The sequence below is a fragment of the Nomascus leucogenys genome, chromosome 17 (genome assembly GCF_006542625.1).
Source record: "Nomascus leucogenys isolate Asia chromosome 17, Asia_NLE_v1, whole genome shotgun sequence".
NCBI lineage: Eukaryota > Metazoa > Chordata > Mammalia > Primates > Hylobatidae > Nomascus > Nomascus leucogenys.
The window spans coordinates 3,130,957-3,158,504 of record NC_044397.1 but is presented as its reverse complement, the minus strand read 5'-3'; the positions used below and the strand labels follow the sequence as shown (position 1 = coordinate 3,158,504).

General features: G+C 38.8%; 1 protein-coding gene and 1 pseudogene across 3 annotated transcripts in view; one reads left to right on the top strand and one right to left on the bottom strand.

Moving 5' to 3' along the window:
• KIF6 (kinesin family member 6) overlaps window positions 1–27,548 on the top strand; it is a 376,916-nt gene that overhangs the window by 148,637 nt on the left and 200,731 nt on the right. For all 3 annotated transcript variants that reach the window (XM_030795951.1, XM_030795953.1, XM_030795952.1), the window contains exon 11: window positions 27,359–27,464. In XM_030795951.1, the coding sequence (XP_030651811.1) occupies window positions 27,359–27,464 (106 nt within the window). The remainder of the gene's footprint in view (window positions 1–27,358; window positions 27,465–27,548) is intronic.
• LOC115830940 lies at window positions 18,484–22,538 on the bottom strand (annotated as a pseudogene).

Here is a 27,548-nt window from a genome sequence, read left to right as displayed (position 1 = left end):
GATGAAATTGAATTGGACCTCATTAACTCTTGCCCCAAAGTGTCTGGATACCTCTAAACATCTGGATCCTTTTCTAACAGAAAAAGAGGTCTTCATGCAATTAATCCTTCAAGCTGAATTTATTGAGCACCTACTAGATGCTAATCATTTTAATAGGTGCTTTGGTGGGGGGTTAGAGGTATAGGATACAAAAAATTACAAAAAATAATTCCAAGGAGTTACGGTTTTATTGAGGAAAACTTACAGACACATATATACACACAAATACATGCACATGTATATGTATATATAAAACACAGAACAAAGGAATATATTAATGGAGAGAATAAATGGACACTGATAATTTTAACTTTAATTCTAGTTTTAATTCTACCCATATTAGTTTTTTAATGACTCTGCAGACTTAAGGTTTCTTATGTGTAAAGTGAGAGAGTTAAACCAAATGTGATCTATGCACTCTTTTCAGTTCTATGTTTAAAAATTTAATAGCAGTTTATTACATATGGTTAATATATTATTTACTCACTATGATAATAAAAAGCAAAATAATTCTGTAGGAATTCAGAAATGAGGGAAGTCACTGAAGATTTCAGCCATGGAGTAAGCTGAAAAATTTCTGAAGGATGTCAAGAGGAAGAAGGTGCCCTTCTAAGAAAGATTCTGAAAGGGAATGTGAGAGGGTGGCAGGGGTGGGGTAAGGAGTGTAGAGAATAGCAGGAGACCAAGATAGGAGTTTGCATATAGCAAACACTAACTGATGAGAATCTGAATTGAAACTGGCCTGGCAGGAGCCTGAGGTTCTCATGGAGGAATTGAAGAATAGGGCTAGACAGATGAATGGTGACCTCATGATGGGTTATGAATACCATATGCAGAGGAGCTGGTATCTTCCTTAATGGTATCTAGGAAATGAATTGTGGTCTGAGAGTATTAAATTCATTCATTCAATAAGTGTTTATTTTGCTCTCTCCTTGTGCTAGGCACTGTTTTAGGTGCAGGGAATAAACAAATATGGGAATAAACAAAATAATGTTCTTGCCCTCATGGAGCTTACATTCTTGTGGAGAGACAGTACACAAGATAACTAAAATATAGAGCATTTCAGCTTGCAGAAGCTGAAAAGGGAAAAATAAAACAGGAGTTGCAGCTTTAGCAGGGTGACCATGAAAGAATTTATGTGATGACGTCCTTTTTAAGATTACTGCTCTCAGAATTGGACAGAATTGGCTGGAGTGAGAAATCAGAAAAACATTATAATCAGTTTGAGAGTGAGGATGAGGGAAGAGACTTGAGTGGTGACAATAAGAACAGAGAAGAGAAAAGTCTGAGAGATCTTGTTAATGAAGAATCAATAGAAGTGATGGTTTCACATATAAAAGGGGTAAAAAAGGGAAAATAGTGATAACTTATGACTGTAAAACAGGTTATCCAGAGGTGGGAAAATTGGGAAAGGAAAGATAAGAAAGGCTCAATTTTTGTGTATGATGAAGAAATACACAGATTGAATTCTGGAACTTCAGAGGAAGGTTAAAAGTGATGATTTAAATTTTAGGGTGACCAGTAGTGAGTTGATATAATACTGAGGTCAAGACCAAGAGTCAGTTAGGAAATTCTCTGATCTAACATCAGGTATGTAATAATTAGTGTGTTAGTCTGTATTCATACTGCTAGAAAGAACTGCTGAGACTGGGTAATTTATAAAGAAAAGAAATTTAATTGACCCACAGTTTAGCATGGCTTGGAAGGCCTCAGGAAACTTACAATCATGACAGAAGGCAGAGGAGAAGCAGGCACCTTCTTCATGGGGTGGCAGGATGGAGTGAGTGCCCAGCAAAAGTGGAAAAGCCTCTTATAAAACCATCAGATCTTGTGAGAACTTACTCATTATCAAGAGAACAGCATGGGGGTAAACACCCCCATGATTCAGTTACCTCCTATCAGGTCCCTCCCATGACACGTTGGGATTATGGGAACTACAATTCAAGATGAGATTTGGGTGGGGACACAGCCAAACTCTATCAATTAGTATCCATAGAATCATAATCTTCCTACATGCAAGCTTACTATAGTTGGATTGCCAACTGAATTCATCCTTTTACTTAGCCACATCAATCACCACATCTCCTCCCCAGTGTATTTTTACTTGAAATTAAATATTCCATTCATTGGATATTTAACAATGAAGAGAAAAAGAGCTCCTACCTAACAGCTGGCCTTGAACTCAACATGCCTCAAACTGAATTCCTCTCCATTTTTCCCCAGACCTGGTCTCTACCACTGTGTCCTCCATCAGTCAATGTCTCTCCAAGCTGTACTGTTGCCCAAGCCAGAAAGTTGGAAGTTTCCTGTGGTTCTGTCCTTTTTCTCATACTCCAAGTCCAATCTGTTTGGAGCATTTCTTTTAAAAAGTAATTATAACATTAAATAATTTAAGACTAAATATAGTTTAAAACCAAACGCATAGTGTTATAAAACTCACACAGAATTTGTTTCAAAAGAACATATTTGTACTAATAAAAGCTCCATTGATGTCCAAGCTTTATATTGAAATGCAAATAAATATGCCTAAAGGAAGAGTCTTAAATGCTCATTTATCCATCAAATAAGTCTCACTTTGAAATAAAACAAATTTATACCTGTATTCATTTTTTCCAGTGGATAAACACTGATTGAGTACTAACAGGACCATGTTGGGCACTGTGTTAGGAGCTGGGAGGCTCAGAGACAAACTAAATAATCCCTCAGGAGGGTGGTGTGCTGCAGAGAGGGGAAGATGTCCAGACACACATGCTCTTTGCTGATGCCCACCTGCTGTGATAGACAGCTGATAGAGATGGAGGAGGAGGAGTGTTCTGTGAAGGGGAGGAAGCAGAGAGGAAAGATTTTATATAGGAAGTGACATGCAAAACACCCATCAATGCTTTCTTTTTTTTTTTTTCATCCTTTGAAATTTAGCATTTAAAGGTAACTCTAGGAGAAGCCATTTCCACCATATTCAAGTTGCAGTTCAAATTTTTTTATTGGCTAATCTAATAAAAGTTTAATTTGATTTAGTTCCTCAATATGTTTGAAGTTGAATAAATTTCAACTACAGGTACAGTGGCTCTCTAGAGCCTAAAATTTGATAACTTATTCCAAAAAGCGTAAGACAGAATAATTTTTCAAGACCATCTCATATAATTTGAGATATACCATCCCAATGACTATATGTCTTGTAACGTGATCCTCAGACTATTTTAAAAATCAAATGAAACAAACAAATAAAATAAATAAATATTCTACAGTATTTGAGTTAATATAGTCCTAATGAAAATTAGATACCAAACCAGTCTTTTAGGGACAGTCTCTTGTCAATACTTAATTCTGGACCAATAGTGCTTTATCCTTTTTATGTTCAGTTTATGGTCACTGGCCTCTAAAGTGGTTTTAGTTATAAAACCACTATTAAAAACATTTCAAAATCATGATTCATCCTCCACAAGTTCTATGACATGACAAGCCCTCCAATTGCACTCTTCAAGAATCTTCACTGTAAAGGTAGGAGGAGTGGATTTCAGGAAACTATGCACCTCAAAGATGAGAAGTAGACCTAGAGAGAGAGAGTGGAGAGAGACAGAGAGAGAGAGAGAGAGAGAGAGAGAGAGAGAAAGAGAAAGGCCTACAGAAGAGTCTGAACCATCTATTGAAGATTGTTTGAAACATGACTGAACTCTGTCATATGCAGACTGCTTATTAGAAAATGAAAAATCTCAGCCAGGCTCGGTGGCTCATGCCTATAATCTCAGCATTTGGGGAGGCCGAGGCGGGTGGATCACCTGAGGTCAGAGTTCAAGACCAGCCTGGCCAACATGGTGAAACCCCGTCTCTACTAAAAATACAAAAATTAGCCGGGCATGATGGCGGGTGTCTGTAATCCCAGCTACTCAGGAGGCTGAGGCAGGAGAATCACTTAAACCCGGGAGGCGGAGGTTGCAGTGAGTCAAGGTTGCACCCCTGCACTCCAGCCTCGGTGACAAGAGCAAGACTCCATCTCAAATTAAAAAAAAAAGAAAATGAAAAATCTCAAGAAAGTTTGTGCCTAATTTCTTGTAATGGATGAAACCGTTCAAATGATATTAACCACACCTCACTATTCAGAAACCCTCCTATGACCCAGGTCCCAAATGCAAAGGCCCCAAATGGCCTAGCCTGTGGCAACTGCTAAGACCCCATTCCCTGCAAGCATCTCTTTCATTTTAGTCTCCTCATCATTTCTCCCTGAAAATGCCTTCCTCACGTCCTTGCTCAAATGTCTCAGATCAGAAAGACCTTCCTGGGCCACTTGATCTAGAATATACCTTGCCCTGTCACTTGTTACCCCCTGTATACAGAGTTATTTTCCTTTATAGCAGCAGTGTCCTGTTTAATGTTTCATTGTACTTTGTCAATCTCTCCCTGCTTTACTGCATGAGGACCAGGACTTTGTCTTAGTTGTTCAGCACTGTGCCTGCCCCAGAACCTAAAGCAGTACCTAGCACATGGGCTCTCAGTAAATATTTGTTGCATGAATTAGTGAATACTCTGCCTGGCCCTCAGGCCCCCTCTGGCTTCTTTCATGAACCACTCATTTCAAATCACATGGATCTCTACTCGGGGTCCCCAGGACCAGCCTCTGTTGATAGAAATCACTTCTGTGTCATTGATTTGGTATCCACTGGATGCTAGGCCTTGTGGATTTCAGTTCATGAGGATGAATGACTGAGGAATTACTGGAAATACTCAGAATTTTGTGACAACCATTTTCTAAACTGTTTAGTCACTAAGATCAGGCAGGGAACTTTTATACGAATAGACTGAGAGTTAAGAGGCTTGAATTCTCATCTTGACTCTCCTAGTCTAAGGAGACTAGCTATCTTAAGATGGTCATGCCTTTTCTGTAGTCCTCAATATTTTCATCATGCATGAGCATTTATATCATCTCCGTGCATCTGTTACTCATCTTTTGTGTGAGAGTAGTAATGGCACCCACATCACCAGGCTCTTACGAGGATTGATGGGGTAATTCATGTTATGTACTGAACACAATGCCAGGCCCACAAGCGCCCCATCAGTGTTACCTGTTACTATGATTCCTTGATACAATTTTTATTATTGCTGAGGAATCTACTTCGTTTATAGAAGTCTTTTCAAGCTTTTCTACTGGAAAACAAAGAAGCAAATCATGTTTTAATGTCCCTCTTTAGAACATACACTCATGCATGCCCACAGGAAGAAAAAGTGCCAGAAGAAAAAACTATAAAATTGTTACTGGAATTACAAGTGATTTTTTTTGGTTATTTTTACCTGGCTGTGTTTACTAAAATTTCTACAGAAAATTAAAGGTCATTCTTAAAAGAATTAATGTCACTTGCTGATTTTACACCTCCAAGTGACAGAAAAAAATTGTTTCATTTAATTAATGAACCTCAGAAAAAAATGCTTTTCTTACTCTACTTTTATACTAAATTTCACAGCTAATTAAAAGCAAATGTTCTCTCTTGGCATATACCAATTTATTGTGCAATATATGTAGTTGGTTTTGAGATCTAAATTACATCTGCTTCTGGAATCTTCAAATTATTTTCATCATTAGCATTTGTATGATATTTGTATATTTGGACTGTAATATTGTATATTGTTAATTAGTCATTTCAAAGTGGTGCTTTTCTTAGACAGTTGATATAAGACTGTATATCTAAAAGGCTAAACAAAACAAAAACTCTAAATTGCCAGAATGGAATGTCCATAAAATGCTTCCAAACTGGAGCTTTTGCTTTGCATCTTACTGTCCACACTCTTAACCATAACAGAGTTCCACATACTCCCTGAATAGATGTTTGCTGAAACCTTTAAGATATTTGGAAATTCAAAAGTGAAGTAGCAGCCTGAATCATAAAAAGAGCTGATGTATAAACATTACATTTTATTTAAAATAAAGTGATTTTTTTTAAAATTTGCAAATGCATATATGTTTATATGATGCAATATATATATAAGTGGATAAGTAATATGTACTCATTGTAGACTTTCTAAAAGATACAGACAGACAGGAAAAAGAAAGCAACATGTATATGCACATACTCATATCTGAGTATATGAGAAACATGCCAGAAGTGAAAGGCAGCCACTTTGGGCTTGAGTGAGGGTGGCGAAGACTTTTTCCCCTAGATGACTTTGCAAGGGACTTGTCAATGTTATGTCCAACATCGAGATGTGGAATCCAGGCCCCTGTTTTCTCTTTCACCGTCTTCTTCAGGATGCATGCCAGTTGGAATTCTCTGCATCTCTCTGTAGAAGTTCAGCAGGGATACTTTATTTTAATACCTTAATGCTTCTTTCAGGTACTGCCTAGTTGTGTTTATTTTGAACTGTCTGTTCTTTCAAAACTGGACATGTCAACGAAACCTCCTGTTTTCCATTTTCTGAATTTAGCATTTCAACATCTGTATAATAGTTGTACTAAAAATACTCAAATGTTTTATGAAATTGTGAATATCACTCAGTCTTATAAATGGGCAAGATGAATTGAGATTTGTTGTTATTGTTGATACTGAGAAGGATTTCGTTTGTTCACCTGTTTTGTTTTGCTTTGTTTTGAGGTAGGAGGTGGTGCCAAATTTTTGTATTAGTGAAGAACTTAACCTTTCGGTGTATCTTCTCACCTATCTCATTTGCTTACAAACCTGTGGCTAAAGAGAGTTCAGAGAGAACAGTTTGTCTTAGCATCATACCCTGAGACTTGGAAGAGGAGGTATTGAGATTTATCCTCCTATTTGATTCCTTGGGCTTGCGAAAAATGGAGATTTGGATCTGTCCTGAGGCCTTAATTATCAGTCCCTGAGGATTAGTGAGTACCGGCAGTACTTTGCTAGAGCTGTCAAAGAAGCAGAAGAATCATAAAGCCTGGTGCCTGCCTAGAAAGACCATATGAGGAAGCATGGCATCTGCTATTAAGAAGAATAAAAATTAAAATTTAGACAAGTAAATGATCACATACAAAATGAGCAATAAAGATCAGGAGCACAAAGAACTTAATGAAAGAAAATTATCCAAATCACTGTCTGTATAGATCAAGTGTCTAAAAATAAAATGAAAATAAATGACATGTTTCAAGAATTGTCCATATGCAATGTCAAAGCAAGCCTACGCTCTCTCAGAACTGCCACCAAATCTAGAATTAGACACTTTGCTTTTATTTTTCAGCTCTCTTCTCAGTACAGTATGGATACTTGTCCCTCTGACATTCAGATAAAGATTTGAGAACTTGTAAGAAAAATCCAAAGTTTTCCTTTTGTTAAGGAACCCCAGTGTAGGATTTCCTAGTGCTGATAAAGCAGACAATGCTTCCAAATGGAATAAGGATAATTCGTGTTATTCATTGGTCTGTGAAATGGTATTATCTTTGTATTTGGCTAAGCATTGGGATAAATTCTACTTCTTTTAAATTTTACACCTATTAAAAAATGGTAGTTTGGCAGAGCCTTCTAGTTGGGCACAACATAACGGAGCATTGACTCCAAATAGCACATGAATCTGTGTTCGCAGTATACATCCAACTTACAGCAAAAGCACATCAAGATAAAATGTAAGATACCTCATGAAACTATCCCCCATTCCCTCTTCATATTAACCCTAGCTTGAGCATTCACCTCTGCCTCTGGTGTTCACAGGCTCTTTTGTAGAAGCTTGGCTGTATTGCCTGCCTTTATATCCTTATAGGCAAAAAGACAAACATTCCCCAAGACAGCCCAAGGACTGATCTCAGCCTGCCCTGATTGGCCTAACAAATAATTTGTCCTAGTTCTAGAAACCTAACTCTAAGAAGCTAAACTCAGTGATAACAAGACTGCATATTTTCCTACTCTATTCCTCAAAGTACTCTTTATTCTCCTTCCCATCCTTCAAACCCAGTTTCCCCAGTGGTTCCCTCCATGTTTGTCATTAACTGGGCACACTTACGACTTTTACCACATCCTCAAAAATTTGTCATTATTATGGTCAAGGTAGCTACTGCCTGTTGTATCATTTCCACAGTTTCCTGGAGAAATCAGATTTCCCCTTCTTTTTCGTGAGCCCAGCTCCCGCTATTAGAACTTCTCAGCTGCTTTGCTCGTCAGTGTGCTTTCCAGATCAGTCAACTAGCATGTGTTGGGCAGAGTACAGGACTGTATACTTACTTTTCTATTTAGTCTGAAACCCAAATTGAAATTTGCAGCCACAAGTTTCCTCTTTTTCCTGCATGTCACTTTTTCTTATGTTCCCTGATAGTCTAACTTTTCCTGTAAGTTTGGAGAAAGCAAGTAACCATCAAGAAACAACTGGTTAATTATCAAAGAAATGCAAATTAAAATGAGGTGCAATTTTTGGCCAACCTTATTGGTAAAAATGAAAAAGGCGATGAGACCCTGAGTTGGTGAGGTTATAAGGAGCTCTTACACAGCTAGTAGAGTGAATGGGGCCAGTGACAGACAGGGACGCCTGTTCCTGAGGCCTGGGGCAAGTCCTGTGTAAAATTTTTAGCATGTTGCCACTTGCTGGGCAGCCCTGAAAAGCATTTATACAAATTCTTTCACTGGGTATGCTTTCAGGTCCAGCAATTTTACTCCTAGAAATTTGTCCCTAAGGACACAGGTAAAAAGATATTTATCACAAACCATTTATAATACAGAATTGGGTTATGGTACATTTATGGAACATAATGCAACAGTTATCCATGTCAATGAAGACATACATATATAAATAATATGCATATATTATCTACGTATATATACATATATCTACGTATTGATCTGGGAATATGTCCAAACTATACTGTTAGTTTTATAAAATATTATGATCTCACTTTTGTGATGAAAAATACACATGTATGTGTATGCTGTGTACATAGATGATAAATATATGTGTGTATATGTGTTTACAAACAAGTCTGGAAAGATAAACACCAAAAGTTTACAGTATTATCTCTGGGTTCCAGGATGGAATAATCTTTTGTCTTCTAAATTTTCTTTTCTTTTCTTTTTGCAGCAGGGCCTCCCTCACTCTATCACCCAGGCTGGAGTGCAGTGGCGCAATCTCACTGAAACCTCCACTTCCTGGGTTCAAGCGATTCTTCTGCCTCAGCCTTCCTAGTAGCTGGGACTACAGGTGCGCACCACTGCACCTGGCTTATTATTGTATTTTTGGTAGAGATGGCGTTTCACCATATTGGCCAGGCTGGTCTCGAACTCCTGACCTCAAGTGATCCACCCACCTTGCCCTCCCAAAGTGCTAGCATTACAACAGGTGTGAGCCACCGCACCCAGCCTGTCTTCTCTATTTGCTAAACATTTTGCAATGAACATGCATTACTTTGTGATCAGGCAAAATAAAGATATTTAAAATTATGTTAAAGTACAGACATGAAATATTCTCTACCTCATAATGTTTTTCATGTTATAATCAAATCATTCAGCAAATGTTCATAATTATGGTATAAATAAATGCCACTTATTGAGCATTTGCGAGTAGGCATTGGATTAGACATTTTATATTAGACATTTAATATACATAGTCTAATATAATTTTCCCAGTAACTTCATGAGGCAAATAACATTCAGCTAACTAGATGCATAGTCAGAATTTGAATCCTGTTTGGTCTGTCTCCAAATCTGCTCTTTTGTGACCCCTGAGCCATAAAGGTGTGAGGTTTACAGTGGTGACTTAAACTTAAATCCTTCTTCTAAGGAGTTTACGTGGCAAAATGCAAGAGGTATTCTACAATTGGCGTGTGTTGTTCAGTATCAGAAACTAAGGCCTGTCTGGAATGCTGGATTTTCTTCACTGTTGTTCCTTCATTCTAGGTACGTCCTATAGAAATGATATTTTCTGGGATATCCAATAGGAAGCAAGAAAAGGACTCATGTCTCCTCTGGTAGGGAAACATATCCCCCTCTTCATTCTGAAGACTTGCTTCTACTAAGACAGAGAATAGGTCCATAAAGTAGATATCCACCCACTGTCTTTGACTCATTTTTGGTGTGTTAGAAGTATATTAACCAGTGCTTGTTTTAATATCAGACAGTTTATGTAGAAGTAACCACAGCTGATAAAACTCATGAGTTCATGCCAATAATGAAATTCCTCACAGTTCAAGTAATCATGGGGCCACTAACCTATGAGGTTGTTACTAAGAAACACAGGACAGAGCCTAATTTTTCTTATTAGCCACACTTTGGGTCAAATGTCTGACTTTCCCAAAGTTTGTTGCTTCATTATTCATTGTCATCAGCCAAAGAAGAGTAGCAGATACATAGGGGACTTTTTGTTTCAGTCAGTATCACTTATTTCACAGAAACATTTCTCATGTGGCTTTCATTGAGCAGTTACACAACTAGAAGCTCAGATGGCTGGTAAGAAGCCCTGAGACCACTTCATGCCAAACCTTGTAAACACAGGTTCCTGTTTGGGGACTGCCTGATAACCCTGTCCTGCCCATGGTTTCCCCAGGCACATTTCACAACTTTCTTTTTTTTTTTTTTTTTTTTTTTTATTATACTTTAGGGTTTTAGGGTACATGTGCACAATGTGCAGGTTTGTTACATATGTATCCATGTGCCATGTTGATTTCCTGCACCCATTAACTCGTCATTTAGCATTAGGTGTATCTCCTAATGCTGTCCCTCCCCCCACCCCACAACAGTCCCCGGAGTGTGATGTTCCCCTTCCTGTGTCCATGAGTTCTCATTGTTCAATTCCCACCTATGAGAGAGAACATGCGGTGTTTGGTTTTTTGTCCTTGCGATAGTTTACTGAGAATGATGTTTTCCAGTTTCATCCATGTCCCTACAAAGGACACAAACTCATCATTTTTTATGGCTGCATAGTATTCCATGGTGTATATGTGCCACATTTTCTTAATCCAGTCTATCGTTGTTGGACATTTGGGTTGGTTCCAACTCTTTGCTATTGTGAATAGTGCCGCAATCATGCTGCTATAAAGACACATGCACACGTATGTTTATTGCGGCACATTTCACAACTTTCTTGGCTGAGCTGGGCTTTCAGCCTCTAAAGCATCATGTTTCCTTGCTGAGTTAGGAAAGCAAAGATTTCTCAATGTTTGTGCATAAAAGGTTTGATTTGGCTGGGCGCAGTGGCTCACACCTGTAATCCCAGCACTTTGGGAGGCCAAGGCAGGCGGATCACTTGAGGTCAGGAGTTCAAGACCAGCCTGGCCAACATGGTGAAACCCCATCTCTACTGAAAATACAAAAAAAATTAACCGGGCGTGGTGACCTGTGCTTGTAATCCCAGCTACTCAGGATGCTGAGGCAGGAGAATCTCTTGAACCCGGGAGGCGGAGGTTGCAGTGAGCCGAGATCGCACCAATGCACTCCAGCCTGGGTGAGAGAGTGAGACTCCCTCTCAAAAAAAAAAAAAAAAAAAAAAAAAAACGGTTTGAGTTTAATATTCTCCTTTTAACATTCTCAGTTTTCTTTTCGTGAAAAACACTTTATGACTTAAACTCACTTTCATAAATATTCAATGCAATCTAGATTTGTAATAATTTAGTGTGTAGGACTAGTTTTAGCTGCCAATTCTCTACTAGTGTAACGTTTCTTGTGACTCTTGCTTAGGTGCTTTTTCTTTCATGGTCTGGTTCTGCCTTTTCTGACTCAGGTGCATGCTGTGCACTCATGCTGGCCATGCTTTCTGGTTTGATGCTGATCCTTGCTTATATTGCAAAGGCAGATTATCTGCGTAGTCCATAAGTGCCCCCAGTCAGCCTTTCATAATGCAGACTTCCTACTGCAATTACACAATCTCAGGAGTGTATGCAACAGTATCTTCATTGCTTTAGCTATTTCTACTCCTATTTGCTACTGCTCAGATTAGTACAAAGCACAAAATTTTAGAGAGTCTGTCTTGAATCAGAAAATGCTCAGCCAACGACTTCTGCAAAATGCCCCTAAAAAGGCTATTTCCCACAGGGAACACAGAAAAGGTACTTACTTAGCCCCACAACATTGGCAGCAAACAAAATGAGCTGGGATGGAAGGGTGGGGTTGCAAAGATGTATTAATGACAAATTCTGGCTTCAGAGACCTTCAATCTTGTAAGTGAGACAAGTATGTGAATATCTATAATATAAAGTCAAAATTCTACCTGTCACAAGAGAAGTGCCGGGGTAATTGCGGGGAATAGAAATTACTTTTGACTGGGAAGATCAGGGATGTGCAGACTCGTGAATCAAGACAAGATTTAGAAAAGCAAAGCTGGACAGGGAGAACATTTCAGATAGAGGAATCAATATGAGTAAAGCCGTAAGTCTGGCTTCCTTATTTTAAAGATGTGTAAACAGATCCAGAGAAGTGATGTGACTTACAAAGATTTCTATCAAGTTGGATTCTTGCCTGAGAAAATCAGTCTTCACAAATTCTGGCTCCCTAAGTGTTCTAAACAGTTTTATAGCTCTCTGAATTATTAGCTTTAAAATCAATTGAAAATGTAGTATATTATTAGTGGGGAAACATTTAGATGCTGTGGGCAATGCTTGCGCCATGTTTTATTCTTTCAGAATAAGAGCAGCAGCACTGGGCCTAGCTTCAATTTATTACTAGTAAATGAGTTATTGACTAAGAGCCGTTGTTGAGGCCCTTCTGCATGCCTGGGTCTACACATCCCAGCAGTGAGCACCCACTGGGTCAGCTCCAAGCTGGAATGCCTGCAGGCTTTCTGGCTTTCTGCTTAGGGTGGCCAGATTTAGCAACTAAAAATACAAGATGCCTCATTAAATTTGAATTTCAAGTAAATAACAAATAATTTTTTGTATAAATATGTCTGATGCAATATTTGCAACCTTATTTTAGCTTTGTTTTATATGATCAGAGTTTATATTTTTATTTGCATAATTTGATGAATAGTTTTGCCTTAAAAACAATTAGTTGATATTTGCAGTTATACTTTTTTTTTTTTTTTAAGTACCGCTTAACACAACCTCAAAGGTTTTCAAAGGCCAAAATCCAAGGGAAGTTAAGGTGGATAGACTTGGATGTGTTTTATTCATCTTTATATACCCAACACCTGGTTGACAATAGGCAGTCAATAAATGCTCTGAATAAATGTAAATGAAACAGCATATTATTGGTTTTTTATTCCCTGTCTTGTTAGACTCTCCCTATATGCAATGGCAAATTTAAGCAAATTTAATTCACCTTTGCAATCCCTACCTGGCCATCTCAGTTCATTTTGTTTACTGATAACATGGGCTGAGGAAGCACCTTTTCTGTATTCTTTGTGGAAAATAGTCATTTTAGGGACATGTTGCAGAAGTCATGTAATTCAAATATAGTCCTTTTCTAAAATGTCCCAGTGGTTGAGAATTGAGAAACATCCTGCATCATGATCAGTATTTACCAAATGATTAATTCACACCACCTGAAGAGGGGAGGCCCAAGTAATCGGATAGTTTAAAAAAAAAATTAACAGATTATCTGCTAACTTAGTCCTGAATTCATATCTCTTGACTCCTAGGCTCCTTCTTGCCAGCTTCTAATAATGACTGTCTATAAAGCAATAACCTAAACTTTGTAGATTAAATATCCCAGAGGTCATTAATGGCTCTCTTGCATTTTATAAGAAATCAGATCTCTGAACTCATTCATGAAATATAATTCGCTACAGATGAAATTTCTCCACTTTGGTACAAAGTGTTTTTGGTCCTGATACTACATTTTGAAGATATTAAAACCAAAACTAAAAGCATGGTATACAGCTTGTATTAATTATCTTTGGGTAGTTTATGGAAGCATTTGAGTTCTTAAATAGTTATCTCATATGATTAAAAAGGCCTGTCTCCATCTCAGGGATGTTTCTGTATTTTAATGATTATTCTATTCTCCTAAAGTTTAATTAAGTGTTTTGGGTTCTGATAGGCCAAATGAATGAATAGCAAAAGCAAATTTAAAAAGGATGAGGCATAAATAGCAATTCCATTTGTTGGACCCTCGTTGATATGTTGGATTCTTTTGGCCTAGACAGCTCTTTCGTCAGAAGTCCGAGTACTTGCTTCTAAATTAGAAAGTTTTGAGTGTGAAAACATGAACATACTGTTTTATTCTTCCAGTTATTTAATGCTTTCTCCGTGTTAATGTTCCTTGCTCTTTGGGTTTTGTGAGCTCCAGGAAATTCTTTAAAACAAGGAACGGGACCCTTCATCACAACCAAGAATATTTGTCTCTCTCTTGCTTTCCCCAGTATGCTTTTCACAGAAAAACTTTTTGTATATGTAGAGCTGGATTTTTTTTAAGACTTCCTGAAACAAATGTTTATTCTAATTATAGTTTTATATGGGTTCTACCACTTAAAGAAAACCCACAGTGTGAAAATGTGCACTTATGGAAATAATAAATTACATCAGTGCCTAACACCTGGTTCCTGATAGCCTGCACAAAGGATGGATAAACAAACACAGAAATAGTCACCAACCACTGTAAGCAGGACCATAAAATAAGTAATTAGATCATATCAACAAATCAAACCCGTCTGGAAGCAACAGAAGGAACAGCTTTGGGTTTTCACTGTGGAGTTCGTTTCATGAACCTAACAGCAAGTATGGTATATCTCTCTCCTATAGCTTAAGGAAAGTAACTTGAATAGTTATAAATGATATGTTTTTATAATTTATAATATATTTTAGAATTTTACCTTTTGAGTTTTTAAACTTTGAGAGTTGTGAGAGTTGTAAGAGTTTTATGATTTTTTATTTTGTGAACAATTCGCATTCATTCTACAAAAGTGATAATGGGCAAAAAAAAAGGGGGGGGATAGAAATCACTTGTGATTTCACCAAAGAAAACAAGTCTTGGCCGGGCGCGGTGGCTCAAGCCTGTAATCCCAGCACTTTGGGAGGCCAAGGCGGGCGGATCACGAGGTCAGGAGATCGAGACCACGGTGAAACCCCGTCTCTACTAAAAATACAAAAAAAAAATTAGCCGGGCGCAGTGGCGGGCGCCTGTAGTCCCAGCTACTCAGGAGGCTGAGGCAGGAGAATAGCGTGAACCCGGGAGGCGGAGCTTACAGTGAGCCGAGATTGCGCCGCTGCACTCCAGCCTGGGCGACAGAGCGAGACTCCGTCTCAAAAAAAAAAAAAAAGTATTATTACTGGTTGTAATCCATCAAAATTTTTAATGAATACATATAAATATATATTTTAATAAAAATGGACTCATCCTTTATTTGCTGTTTTTTAACTTGTGTTTTTCATTTAATTGTGACGTCTTTCTATATCTGTGTATGTGTACATCTCCAGCAGAGGTTCTATGCGCTTTCTATACAAATGTTCATGTATTGAATTTGAGGATTTGTGGACCCCTCCGTCCAAAAAAATATATACAAAATTTTGTGGGGTTTCTCTGTATATGTATTTTTTTCTGGAAAACAAAATTGCAGTGGGATTTTTATTAGGTTTACTTTTTTATTGTTAAATTCAAGGAGAGATTACAATCCTGCATCTTCCCATTCAGAAACATACTAAAACTCCCAGTGTGTTCTTGTCCTCTTTATTTGCTCTCTAAATTTGCACTTTTCCTTTATGTAGGTCCTGCATCATTGTTTTAACAATTTCATGGTCATTTTCTTTTAAACACTTAGGTTTTCAATACTCTTTATCATGATTTTATTGCATCCTAAGATCTGTCTTTACCTTGTAAACCCATCTTCAATTAATACAGAACTCAATGATAATGTATGATTCAATTTACATATGCTTGCTTTAGATTTAATATTACATGAACACGTTTCCAAACAGCTATATACTATTTTCCGTATGACAGGATAAAATAAATTATTTTTTATCAAATGGAAACATACCCACAAGGATTTACTTTGCATTTTTACATAAGAAAATCCTTTTAATATGTCTTTTAAAACTTTTACAAGTTTTCTGTTAATTTTATATCTATGTATATAATCATATACATATATATGCACATATATATGTATGTTCTGCATTTTCATATATAAACCAAGGCTGTTATTTAAAAATTTCAGCTAAAGGAACCAGCTGAAAAAAATGTATGTTTCTAAACTTCAATGTCATCTACAAATTTAATTTCATACAAGACAGAACCATAGAAAAAAAAGTTCAGAGATTTGGAGCAAAGGATGGGTAAAGCTTCCACAACTCCATTAAATTAACGAACTGTCAGGAAACTCCGTAGTTTGGAAACTTTAACCATGGAGATAAATAGCTTTGGTAGGGCCAGCCCATTTCCAACTGGCCCTTATTCTCCCAAATTTCCCAATAAACTTCTTTCCCAAAGGTGTGCTCTAGTTTTATCCACTTGAGGCCCATCTTTCTCTCCACTCCTTCCCACCTTTTCCCACCTTCCTAACCTTGTCCTCCCACCTGCCATCTTGCCTCTCATTCCTTATCCTCAGACTTGATCTCCGGCCCCTGTTCCGGTCACAGGGGTTGCTTTGCTGGCTTCTCAACAGTCTCAGATTTGCCTCTTTGCCCAGTCCTTTCCCTGTGTAGCCATCTCTCTACTACACTCTTTTGTCAGCTTTGAAGCCAGTCTACCTTCTCTTTCACAGCTCGTTCAGCCTTCGTCGTGATGATAGGAGGCCTCTTCTATTTTCTAAAACCTTGTTTCTGTTGATTGTCATTTCCCCCTTCCTGAATGTGGCTTATCTTCCACATTTTCCTGCCGCTAGCTCTCCTGCTCACTGACTCCCTTTCTCCACTCCCACCACCATTCTCTTTCCTGTAAGTCAGTTTCTTGTTGATTATAGACTTATGTAGACGAGTGTACTTGTGTTAACGTTAAACACAATCAACATAGCGTTTGCCTACAGAAAAAAAGAAGTTCAAAAAGATACACGTAGAATTGAAAGAGGGAGTTATTAGTATCTATGGGTTGATAAATTTATCTCATTTTTTTCTCTTGTTTTTTAGCCGTAGGCATGATCTTCACTCACTGAGACACGTACAAATATTACAATTTCCTTTTGCTGCAAAAAGTATAAAAATAATCTTTATATAAGAATTCATTCATTACTATAAATCTTTTTTGGTTTTGGTTTTGTTTTTTGAGACAGGGTCTCACTCTGTCGCCCAGGCTGGAGTGCAGCGGGGTGATCTTGGTTGACCGCAGTCTCTGCCTCCCAGGCTCAAGTGATTCTCCTGCCTCAGCTTCCCGAGTAGCTGGGATTACAGGCGTGCACCGCTACCACCTGGCTAATTTTTGTATTTTTAGTAGAGACGGGGTTTCAGCATGTTGGCCAGGCTGGTCTCAAACACCTGGCCTCAAATGATCCACCTGCCTCAACCTCCCAAAGTGCTGGGATTACAGGTATGAGACACTGCACCCGGCCTCATTACTGTAAATCTTTCTAACTCTCTGCAAATGGCTCTAAATAAAGGTAAAGGAATAAATGGAAATGACTGGGAGGCTATGGGACCGTGGGAGGTTAGGCCAATCCTCAGGGACTGAGCCACCCAGAGTCCTAGCTAGAGACCTCTGTTCCATTCTGTTAGCACCCTCCCCCACCCTTACTCCTACCCTCTACAGGTACACGGGGCTGAGGGCCCAATAGAGTAGCATACACAAGAAGTCCAAGAGGAGCCGTAAGGCCAGAGGGTGGGGGGCAGCAAAAGAGGCTGGGATGATGCTGGCCAGCATCCAGTTCCCCTGCCATATGGGTATAGGGGGAGGGGCATGGCTGGAGCAGGACATTGGGCTGGACGAGCTGCCCTGGGAGGTGGAATGTGTGTCCTAGGTTCTGTGTCTCTAGGTGTCAGCCAAACTGGGCTTGGGGAGGGCTCCAGGAGGACATGAGGTGGGGAAAGCCCCAGAAAAGGAGAGGCAAACACTTTGGCTTCATGGTGCAGGGGGCTGGAGCTTTCCCCTGCTCTCTAAGACAGTACAGGTGCTGGTGCAGGAGTGGGATTTTTGGCCAGAACTGTGCAGTGAAGGGGGGCTGGGAGAAGTCCAGAGCCTGTGGCTCTCAAGCTGTGTAGTGATGGGGTAGGGGTTGGTCCCCAGGCAGCCTCCAGGTCAGACAGTCTGTGTCTCAGCCACACAGGACATGTCCCTGTCAGTCAGAGGCTGAGAATAGACACATCAAAGAGGTCACAGACACCCTTACTCTCATCCAGGTTGTAGGTGTAACCATGATCTTGGCAGATGGAGAAAGATGGAGGAGGGAGAATACTTCTGAAAACATCAATGCCTCCAGCAGCTCTGAGCTCGTGTGTTCTTGTGTGAGATCCAAGAGTGACAGCTCTTCAGGGAGTTCCAGAATGCCTGTAGGGTCTGCCTTGAGGGGTTCAAAGGAGATAGAGGGGCTGGGTTCTGATGCATTGTATCTTTGCTGCTGCTGCTGCTATCCAGCAGGGAAGAAGACTGCAGGGGGCTAGTGTCTCATGCTGCCGGCCCAGCGGGAGTGAGCTCAGCTCACCACTGGGCTCCGGAGCTGTCAGGGTCAGCGGTAAGGGGTGGTCAACTGAGTCCTACTTGCATGTGAGGTTTCCTGGAGATGGAACAGGGAAGCCTTGGGCAGAGATGGAGGGCCAGAGACAGCAGGTGGGCTCTGGAGGGTGGCGGCATAGGCACAGCCACAGGTGGTGAGCTCCAGGCCTCCTTGTTCACCAGCCTTGAAGGGGCCACTCAGGCTATTCAGGTGAATCTCATACGCTGCCCACTGGGGACTTCTGGGATGGGTGCCTGTAGGCTGGTACCAGACAGGGTCTGTGTGGCCAGTATGGTAGGAGGGTGTCTCCAGCAAAGCCTCTACCCCTGTCCTCATGAGTCACATAGGCCAAGCAGCTATGATGTTCCAGATGTGCTGCTTCCCCCACACCTTGTGCTGGTCCAGTTTTTCCTCCTGCTGCTGCGGTTCCTCGATCTCTGCCTTGAGCTCAGTCAGCTTGTCTGCAATCTCCAGCCCTATTTCAGCCAGGCCCCATGCCTTCCCACTGATGCTGTTCTTGGATTTTTTTTTCTCCATTAGCCCTATGCCTTCCAATACATTGGTAATACTGTAAACCTGCGGTTTCTGGCACACAGATAGGGTGTCAGCTGCCAGCTTGAGGTCAAGCATGCTGTCCTTGGCCTCCTACAGAAGTGGTGGGAGCTTGGTGGTGAGAGTCTCAAATACTTCTCGTATCCTACTTAAGGTCCCCAGGGGCAGCAGTGCCTGTGGCCCAGCCTCTGCTTCTCCTCAGCCAGGCCAGCTATTTTCATCTCTTATTTACATTTGTTCTAGACTCCTGAGCCCATCTCTACCTACTGAAGTTAAAATGTTTAGTCATAAGATATATATGCCTTTAAGTAAATTGGATATATGAAAATCTGGATTGAGAAAAACAAAATCAATTGTATAACTTTTCAAAACCCTTCATCATTGCATTTAAAGGACCTTGTAAAATACGCCCTACTGTCTTTAAAGTTGTCTTAGTTTATTTAAAAATTATTTCAAAATAGTTTTTGAAATTCGGTGAACAGAAGTACCTGGCCATGAATGCGTACATGCACCTATAAATAGGCTTTATCTTCACCATTAAAAAGGCAAACCTGTCTGGATTTTAATTTTTGATTATTCACATTTGCTATTTCAAATCACTAAAAGTATCAAGAAGTTGTGCATTTCTACATTTTAGGTACTACATGACTGTGCTTTTGTGGAGGTGAAGGAAATATGCATTACTAAGATGAATTTACCCTACAGAAGGGAAACTCTGTAGTAGGAATTTCCTCTGCATCACCAAAACCGTGAACTTTCTGGCCTCCTACTGTTATTTAAAAAAAGAGCTCATGCCAACGGAGTTGCTGACATTGAACTCAATTCCTTGTATGTAAGGGTCCATGTCTTTCACTAATTGGTTAGGGCTAGGGGAGCATATAATGTGTATAATACCTGACACAGACCAGGAAACTGTAAAAGGAAAAACTCTTGAAATGACTACTTTTAAGTCAATTGGAATTGATTCTTTCAGCAGAATCTCAGAAAAAGCAAACATGAAACTAATGACCCTGAAAAATTTTTGTATAGTTTCCTTTGGTCTTAGTCCTATTGGCACAATCTCAGCCTTCAGCTTTTCATGTCCTTGGTGGATTGTGTAGTTATGTAGTTAATCGTAATGGTGAATTCATTGTTATCTGAACTTTCCTTTTGTGCATTACCTGCTATCTCAATACTGTATGTTTTAAAGGGCCACATCCCAAAAAGAAGCCCATCCTTTGCCCCCTACCATTTCAGCCTGTTAAAAACTCTCTTTTTAAACTATGGCAGACCATTTACTATTTATTTGATGATCTCATTATGTTTATTTGATATTCTCATTAACTATGTTGTTTGCGTCTTTCCTGGTTAAAAGTTCACAGGAAGATTCTAAATCGCAAATACAAATATACTATGTCAGAGATTATGGCATGTGGAAAGCACTTTTCTGAATTGACTGAGAATCTTTGTGGTGTGAATACAGAGTGGGGATTCTTGAGTCAAAAGAATTGTTTTCAAATCTCAGTGTTTCAATTTCCTACCTTAGTGACAATATGCAAGTTACTGAACTTCTCTTAGCTTTCCTATTCCCATCTGTGAAACAGTGATAATAATTTATAGGCTTATGGTACAGATGAATAACAAAATATATGTGAAAGTGCCTGACATGTTTTAATGGATATTGAATGAAAGTAATAATAAAATAACTGGGATAAGGCAGGTATAAAGCAAACCAGACTATGATAGTCCCTAAAGGGCTCTTTTTCCACTTAAATAAGAAAGCACGTGTAAAGTCACTAGCTCAGTGCTCAGGACATGGTTGACTATCAAGGGATGTTAGTTCCTCCTTCACAGAACATTTCCAGTTACATCTTTATTTGGTGTTCCGAACTGAAAAGATGTTTATGTATTCTTGTGTCAACATGCAATAACCAGTTGCCTTGTTGCAATGCTTCTTAACATTAATGTGTGTGCAAATCACCTGGGAATGTTGTTAAATGTAGATTCTGACCCAAGAGGTCTGGGATGGAGCTGAAAATTCTATATTTTCAAAAGTCTCATAGCCGATTGCTGTAAAGTTGGTCCAGTTGAATAGCAAAGCCTTAATAGGCCAGGCATATCCTCTCTTTGTTCCTTGCATTATCTGATTTCATAAAGCTAATAGTGTAAAGATGGTATTATCCTACACATTTTACAAATGAGAAAGTTTTAACCCACAGAGGATTGATGAATGAAGATCATTCAACCAATCATTCTGCCATATTTCTTATGCTACCACAATCAATTTTTTAAATTGTGTAGCTATTCTCTCAATTCTTCCTATTTAGTTATCATATTCCTTTAAGTTAATAATTATCAAGTTTCCTTTTATACTTTCTAAAGTTTTTTTAATTTTTAATATTATGGATACATATTAGTTGTACATATTTATGGGACATGTGATATTTTGATACAAACATATAATGTGTAATAATCAAATCAGAGGAATTGGAATATCCATTGCCTCAAGCATTTATCATTTATTTGTGTTAGGAACATTCCAATTCCACTCTTTTCGTTATTTTGAAATATATAATAAATTATTGTTAACTGTAGTCACCCCATTGTGCCACTGAATACTGGATCTTATTCCTTCTGACTACATTTTTGTACCCATTAACCATCCTCTCTTTATCCCCTCTCTCCCCACTACTCTTCCCAAACTCTGAAAACTGTTACTCTATTCTTTATCTCCATGAGTTAATTTTTTATTTAGCTCCCGCGTGTGAGTGACAACATGTGATATTTGTCTTTCTGTGCCTGGTTTATTTCACTTAACATAATATCCTCCATTTCTAAATATGTTGTTGCAAATGACAGGATTTCAGTATGGAGGTTCCTCCAAAAACTAGAACGAGAACTGCTGTACAATCTAGCAATCCCACTACTGGGTATATATCCAAAAGAAAGGAAATCAGTATATGGAAGAGATATCTGCACTCCCATATTCATTGCAGTGCTATTCACAACAGCCAAGATATGAAATCAACCTGTGTCCATCAACAGATGAATGGATAAAGAAAATGTGGTGTATGTACACAATGGAGTATTATTCAGCCATAGAAAAGAATCCTTTATATCCTTTTATATCTTTGTCACTATCTCCCATTCTTTTCCCGATCTTTGCTCAGGTAATATGTAGCTTTAGTTTGTCAGTATCCCCATGTTTAACCCTGTCAGAGACAACTCACCCTCAGTGGAGCCATCTTTAAGTGGCAAAATGATTGAGAGCAGTGAGGCAGATTTTGATATGTGTTTGGTATAATTAATACAAGCTAGTTTTATAAATCAGAACTCCTTTCTAGCTCTCTGGAACGAGCTATCAAATCCTCTCTCCAAACCAGTGAGGAGACAGTTGAGCTAAGAGCCATCAGCTCTGGAATACCAATTTCCGTGGTTCTACCACAGGGAAGCCCTGTCCCACCAACTGGGGTATTTTTCATCCCCCTCACTATTTCCAGCTTGATATCAGAGGATGCAGTCCCATTGCTTTGCATCCCCCGAACCTTGTTTATAGTAAATTCTCTAGAATAATACTGTGCTGCTGCATGCTTCTGTTATCTTTGCCCCAGTTACAGCACCAGGCTCCCCTCCCACTCCTGGGGCACACCTCCCATTGCTGTCCCAGTTATTTGGAAACAGCCAGCGTTTCCATGTCCTGGGTTAGGTTTGCTCTTGTTTCTAATATCCCGCTCTTCTGTTCTCCCAACTTTCCCACAGCCAGTGCCATAGAGATATGGTTTCTAGCCAATTTCTAGAACCCACTGCTGACAGGAACACGTTCATATATTTTTTTTTTTTACAAACAAAGATTATTTGAGAATAATGAGAACATCTTAATCACACTCAATGTATAAATGATGAATTCATTTTTAAAAACAGTTAAACATAACATACTCATAAAAATATTGAAGAAGAGTGAGGTTAGCTTGGGTCGCTGGTCTCTTTTTTCAACAGGAGATGATGAATGTTCTTGAGCCAAAGACAACTAGCTGGCCAAAAATTTCAGGACTGCTGATCTGCTCCCCTCCCTCCCTCTCTCCCTTCCCTCCTGCCTTTCCTTCCTTTTTGTCTCTTCAGTCTTCTTATGTGTGTTACAGTGTACTTGCAGAATCCCTGCAGAGGGATTCATCATTAAGCTATCCATATATAGTATGAGTGTTTTTAATGTCAGTAAGTACATCACTTCGCCGTCACTTAAATTGCTGCTTAACTATGTACATGGCTATGCCATAATTAATTTAACTAATCTTCAAATACAGCACATTCTGATTCCTTCCCAACTTTTTTTCCCGTTACAAGTCATGGGGGTCCATGGCCTTGCTAAGATCTAAGCAACTGCTTTTCAGTTATTTCCCACTTCTTCATCCACCTATTTGCCTCCTCAATGAATGCTTGCAAGTGTGGGTTCTCCCTTTTAGAAATACATCACCCAATATAGTATTCAAATACATGAGTAACTTTGTTATAGTATGGTAAGTATTGTGCTTCAAAACTTGGATTTTACCTGTGTGCTTGCTGTGTGACCTTGGACAAGATATGTAATATCTCTGTGCTTCAGTTTCCTCAACTATGACACGGGGATAATAATAGTACTTTTCTCATAGGTTGTTGTAAAAATTAAGGAAATGATATATGCAAATAGCACAGAAGACTGTCCAGCATTTAGCGCATGCTCAATGTTGGCTGTCATTAATGATGAGAAGCTTGCTTTGTCTTTTTATTCATGCTATTAAACCTAAATTTTTATGGAAATATGGCTACAGAGAGAGCTTTTTTTTTTTTTTTGTACAAGGAATATAAGGAGCAGAGAGGGGAGTGCAGTGGCCTCAAGAAGGTAAAGCACATATTAGGAAATATGGTCAGTTCTAATTATGTGGCCAGATATCAAAATTTCTAATATGATGGAGTTGCTGAACCAAGGCACAGGCTGTCAGAGGTATTTCATTAGCAGTCAATTTGGCTGAGATCTGAATAGTCACCAAACATCAAACCATCACCTACCATCAGCGAGGTCATGTGTTCAGACACACTAAATTACTACAATATTTCTTGTTACTGAATGGTGTATATCTCTTTTCTCTTTCCCCTAGGATTCTTTTTTCTTCCTTCTTTTCTTCTAGTGTAAGTAGAGAATAAGGAAAGTTCTTGTTGACTTGGGCTTGTCCTAAAAAATAGACTTTATTGTCCTCACTTGACCTCCTTAGTGAGCCTTTTCTGTAAACAGTTTTCCACTGTTCAGCAGAGTTCTGGCAGCTGGGAGACCCCTTAGAGGGAGCAGGGACTAGGTATAAACTTGGACACTATTTTGGTAGATAGGAAAATGTGGGGAATTTGGGTTCATTTGTTCACTCTCAACTACTAGAGGAGTACAACGAAAACATCTGAATTAAGCATTTTTCTGCATTTTAATTATTAGACCAAGTCCTTGCTTGATAAGAAAATAAATCCAACAGTAAATCAAATGTATGAAGGAAAGACCAAGCATGTTTCTTATCTCTATGTTCTCAAGTGCTGAAAGCAAAACAGCATGTCAAAAGGCTGATCTTCATTCTTAGTTATGTACTAATCAAGTCCCAGAAAGAGTAAAGTGATCAGTTCTTTTACTCAGACAGAAGTTCTTGCCCATTTCTTTGGATCATGTCCCTGGTCCTCCTTATACTCTACACTGTTGCTGTGTGGGACAGGAGCCTTGATGGAATACCAAAGCCCAGTGCACATGAGCAATCTGTGAGTGGTCCAGCTCATCAGCAGGCTTGTATCTTATGAGGTTTCCTTCTGAGCTAGGAGTCCACTTCAGCCTTCCTTCAGAGAACATTTCCTAGAATATACACTTGTGATTAAACTATACGGAAGTTGTTTCCTAAAGAAAAAGCAAGAAAGAATTGATTAACCATTATTTCCAACTTAATATTGTCTGCTAGAAATTTTATGGACACTGGAAATCACAAAGTGCTTTCACTCCAGAAAACGAGTGTATATTCTAGAACCCACGGTGATTTTCGAAATTTCAAAATTTCTGCTGTGTATTCAGGGAAAATACAAGTAGCTAAACATTACTATTTTTTAAGCCTCGTTAAGTCAGGTTTGTAGATCAAGGCCTCATCATGGGTTACAGAGGAAAGTAGCAATTGTATGAGTATGTCACCCCAGTGTCCATCAACAGAGGAACAGTACATCCATAGTGTGGAATATTATATAGCCATTAGAAATGAAATACCTCTAGTATGTATGCACTGATGGGGAAGGTTATCTGCTATAAATTCTTTAGAAATATAATTGTGGAAAAGATTATTCAGAGTATGATCTCATTTTTGTAAAAACAACAAACCAAAATATATAAATGAATATATAGATATAGGTATCTGCTTCATTAAGAATAAGAATAATATATTTCAACTGTTAACAGTGGATTTCCCAAGGTATCAAATTTTTTAAAAAATGTGGGGGGGAATGGTGGCAGGAGAGTGGGAGGAGTTTTCACTTTTTAATATATTCACATCTGCATTGTTTGGAATTTTGTTCGTAAACATGTATTTTCATAATAATGTACATGATTTTTTTAAAAAATGTATCAGGAATAAATCTCTCTGTGTATCTGGTGGTTTGAGGCTCTAATCCAAAAGGAAACACAATGTCAATCAGCAAGTAGTGCAAATAAGTGTCTCTTCACTAAAGAAACTCCTTAAAAGTAACAGTATAAATTGTCTCACACTTGTAAATATATAGCTGTCACATGTCACAAATTACAAGAGGTAAAAATGAAATCCAAGACTATTCTATGATAGAAATCATTACATTTTATCTGAGTGGGCTGATAGTAACAGCAGAAGAGAAATGTGTATATACAGTTTTAAAAGATGCTGAAAGTATGCAAATATTTTCATAATAGTCCTAGAAAGATATGCTGCTGCTGCATTATGATACCTAACATCGTAGATACTGATTGTCATCCTTAAACCTTCCTTATTAAGAGTTCCATCTCAACCTAGAGGGGAATCATGTCCATGGCAGTGAATCCAGTAACTAGTGAACATAATTGTGTTGAGAACCTAATGTTAGGGGGACGGGAAGCACAAAGATAAATAAGAGCCAAGAATTTCCATCTGATACAAAGTACTAGAATGCTACATTGGCACATGGTGCTATGAATAAACTGGGATTTTCTTTTTTTTTGAGACAGGGTCTTGTTCTTTTGCCCAGGCTGGAGTGCAGTGGCACAATCTCAGCTCACTGCAACCTCTGCCTCCTGGGTTCAAGTGATTCTCCTGCCTCAGCCTCCTAAGTAGATAGGATTACAGGCATGTGGCGCTTTGCCTGGCTAGTGTTTGTGTTTTTGGAAGAGAAGGGGTTTCACTCTGTTGGCCAGGCTGGTCTTGAACTCCTGACCTCAAGTGATCCACCCACCTGGGCCTCCCAAAGTGCTGGGATTACAAGTGTGAGCCACTGTACCCGGCCAAACTAGGACTTTAGAATGGAGTGGTTGGATGGTCCCTCCAAAGGGAGGTGTTTTGATTTCTATTTTGTTTTGTTTTAGGATAGGAAAAACAACATGATTATAAGCAAAGAGGAAAGAGTCAGTATAGAGAGGAGATAAAGAGATGATTAAGGGAAAAGAGGTAATTAACTAGATAAGCCCTGGAAGAAGCAGAGAGAGAGCCCAGGGGAGAAACTGGCCTTGAGAAAGAGGAAGAATATCATCCAGAATCTATAAAAGCAGGAAGAGGGCCTGAACAGTGAGGCAGAGACACTCCGAGGCAAAGGAGGAGGAAACAGAGGAGTCTGCATGACTTTCTCCAATAAAGAAGTGACTTTATTGACAGAGAGTGAAAGAGTAGTGGCAGGCTTGGGGGCTGTAGAAAGATTTGGAATAGGCACTGGGAAGAATAGAAGATCACCTGGAATGATTAAAAAAAATAGTGGGGCATCACTGAGGTGCCAGCTGAAGCTGAGTCGCATGAATTTTTAGTGAAATTAATTTAAAATACATTCTCATTACTTTTTCTAGCAATGCAGCAGCCAGGCACAGGGGCATAGAAATTCAGAGAGGCTAGAATAGATGGACCGTAGAAATAAAATGATTTCTATATTGAAAGCTTCATAAGAAAATTCACTGGAAATTAGTCAAATAATTGCTTCACTACAAATTTCACTTTGTCAATGTTTCTTTTCCCTTAATTTTTATAGTCAAATCTGTACTTCTGTAAAGAGGTGGGAACAATATCCTGTACTTTAAATGTTAACCAACTAGATAATGCCATTAGAATTTTTAAAGCTTCTAGCTCACAGTTGCTTCTCATACATTATGTATTTTTAGGCTGGAAAAACTAATAACATCCTTTTTGGAAGACCAGGATCCAGAGAGTAGATTAGAGGTTGGCGCGGATATGCGTAAAGTTCAACACTGTTTTCACCATTTAAAGGTAAACTTAAATGTTTCCCCAATAGAAGCCATTTTCAGCCATGTTCAAGCTGCAAAAAAACTTTTCTAGTTGACCAGTTCTTGG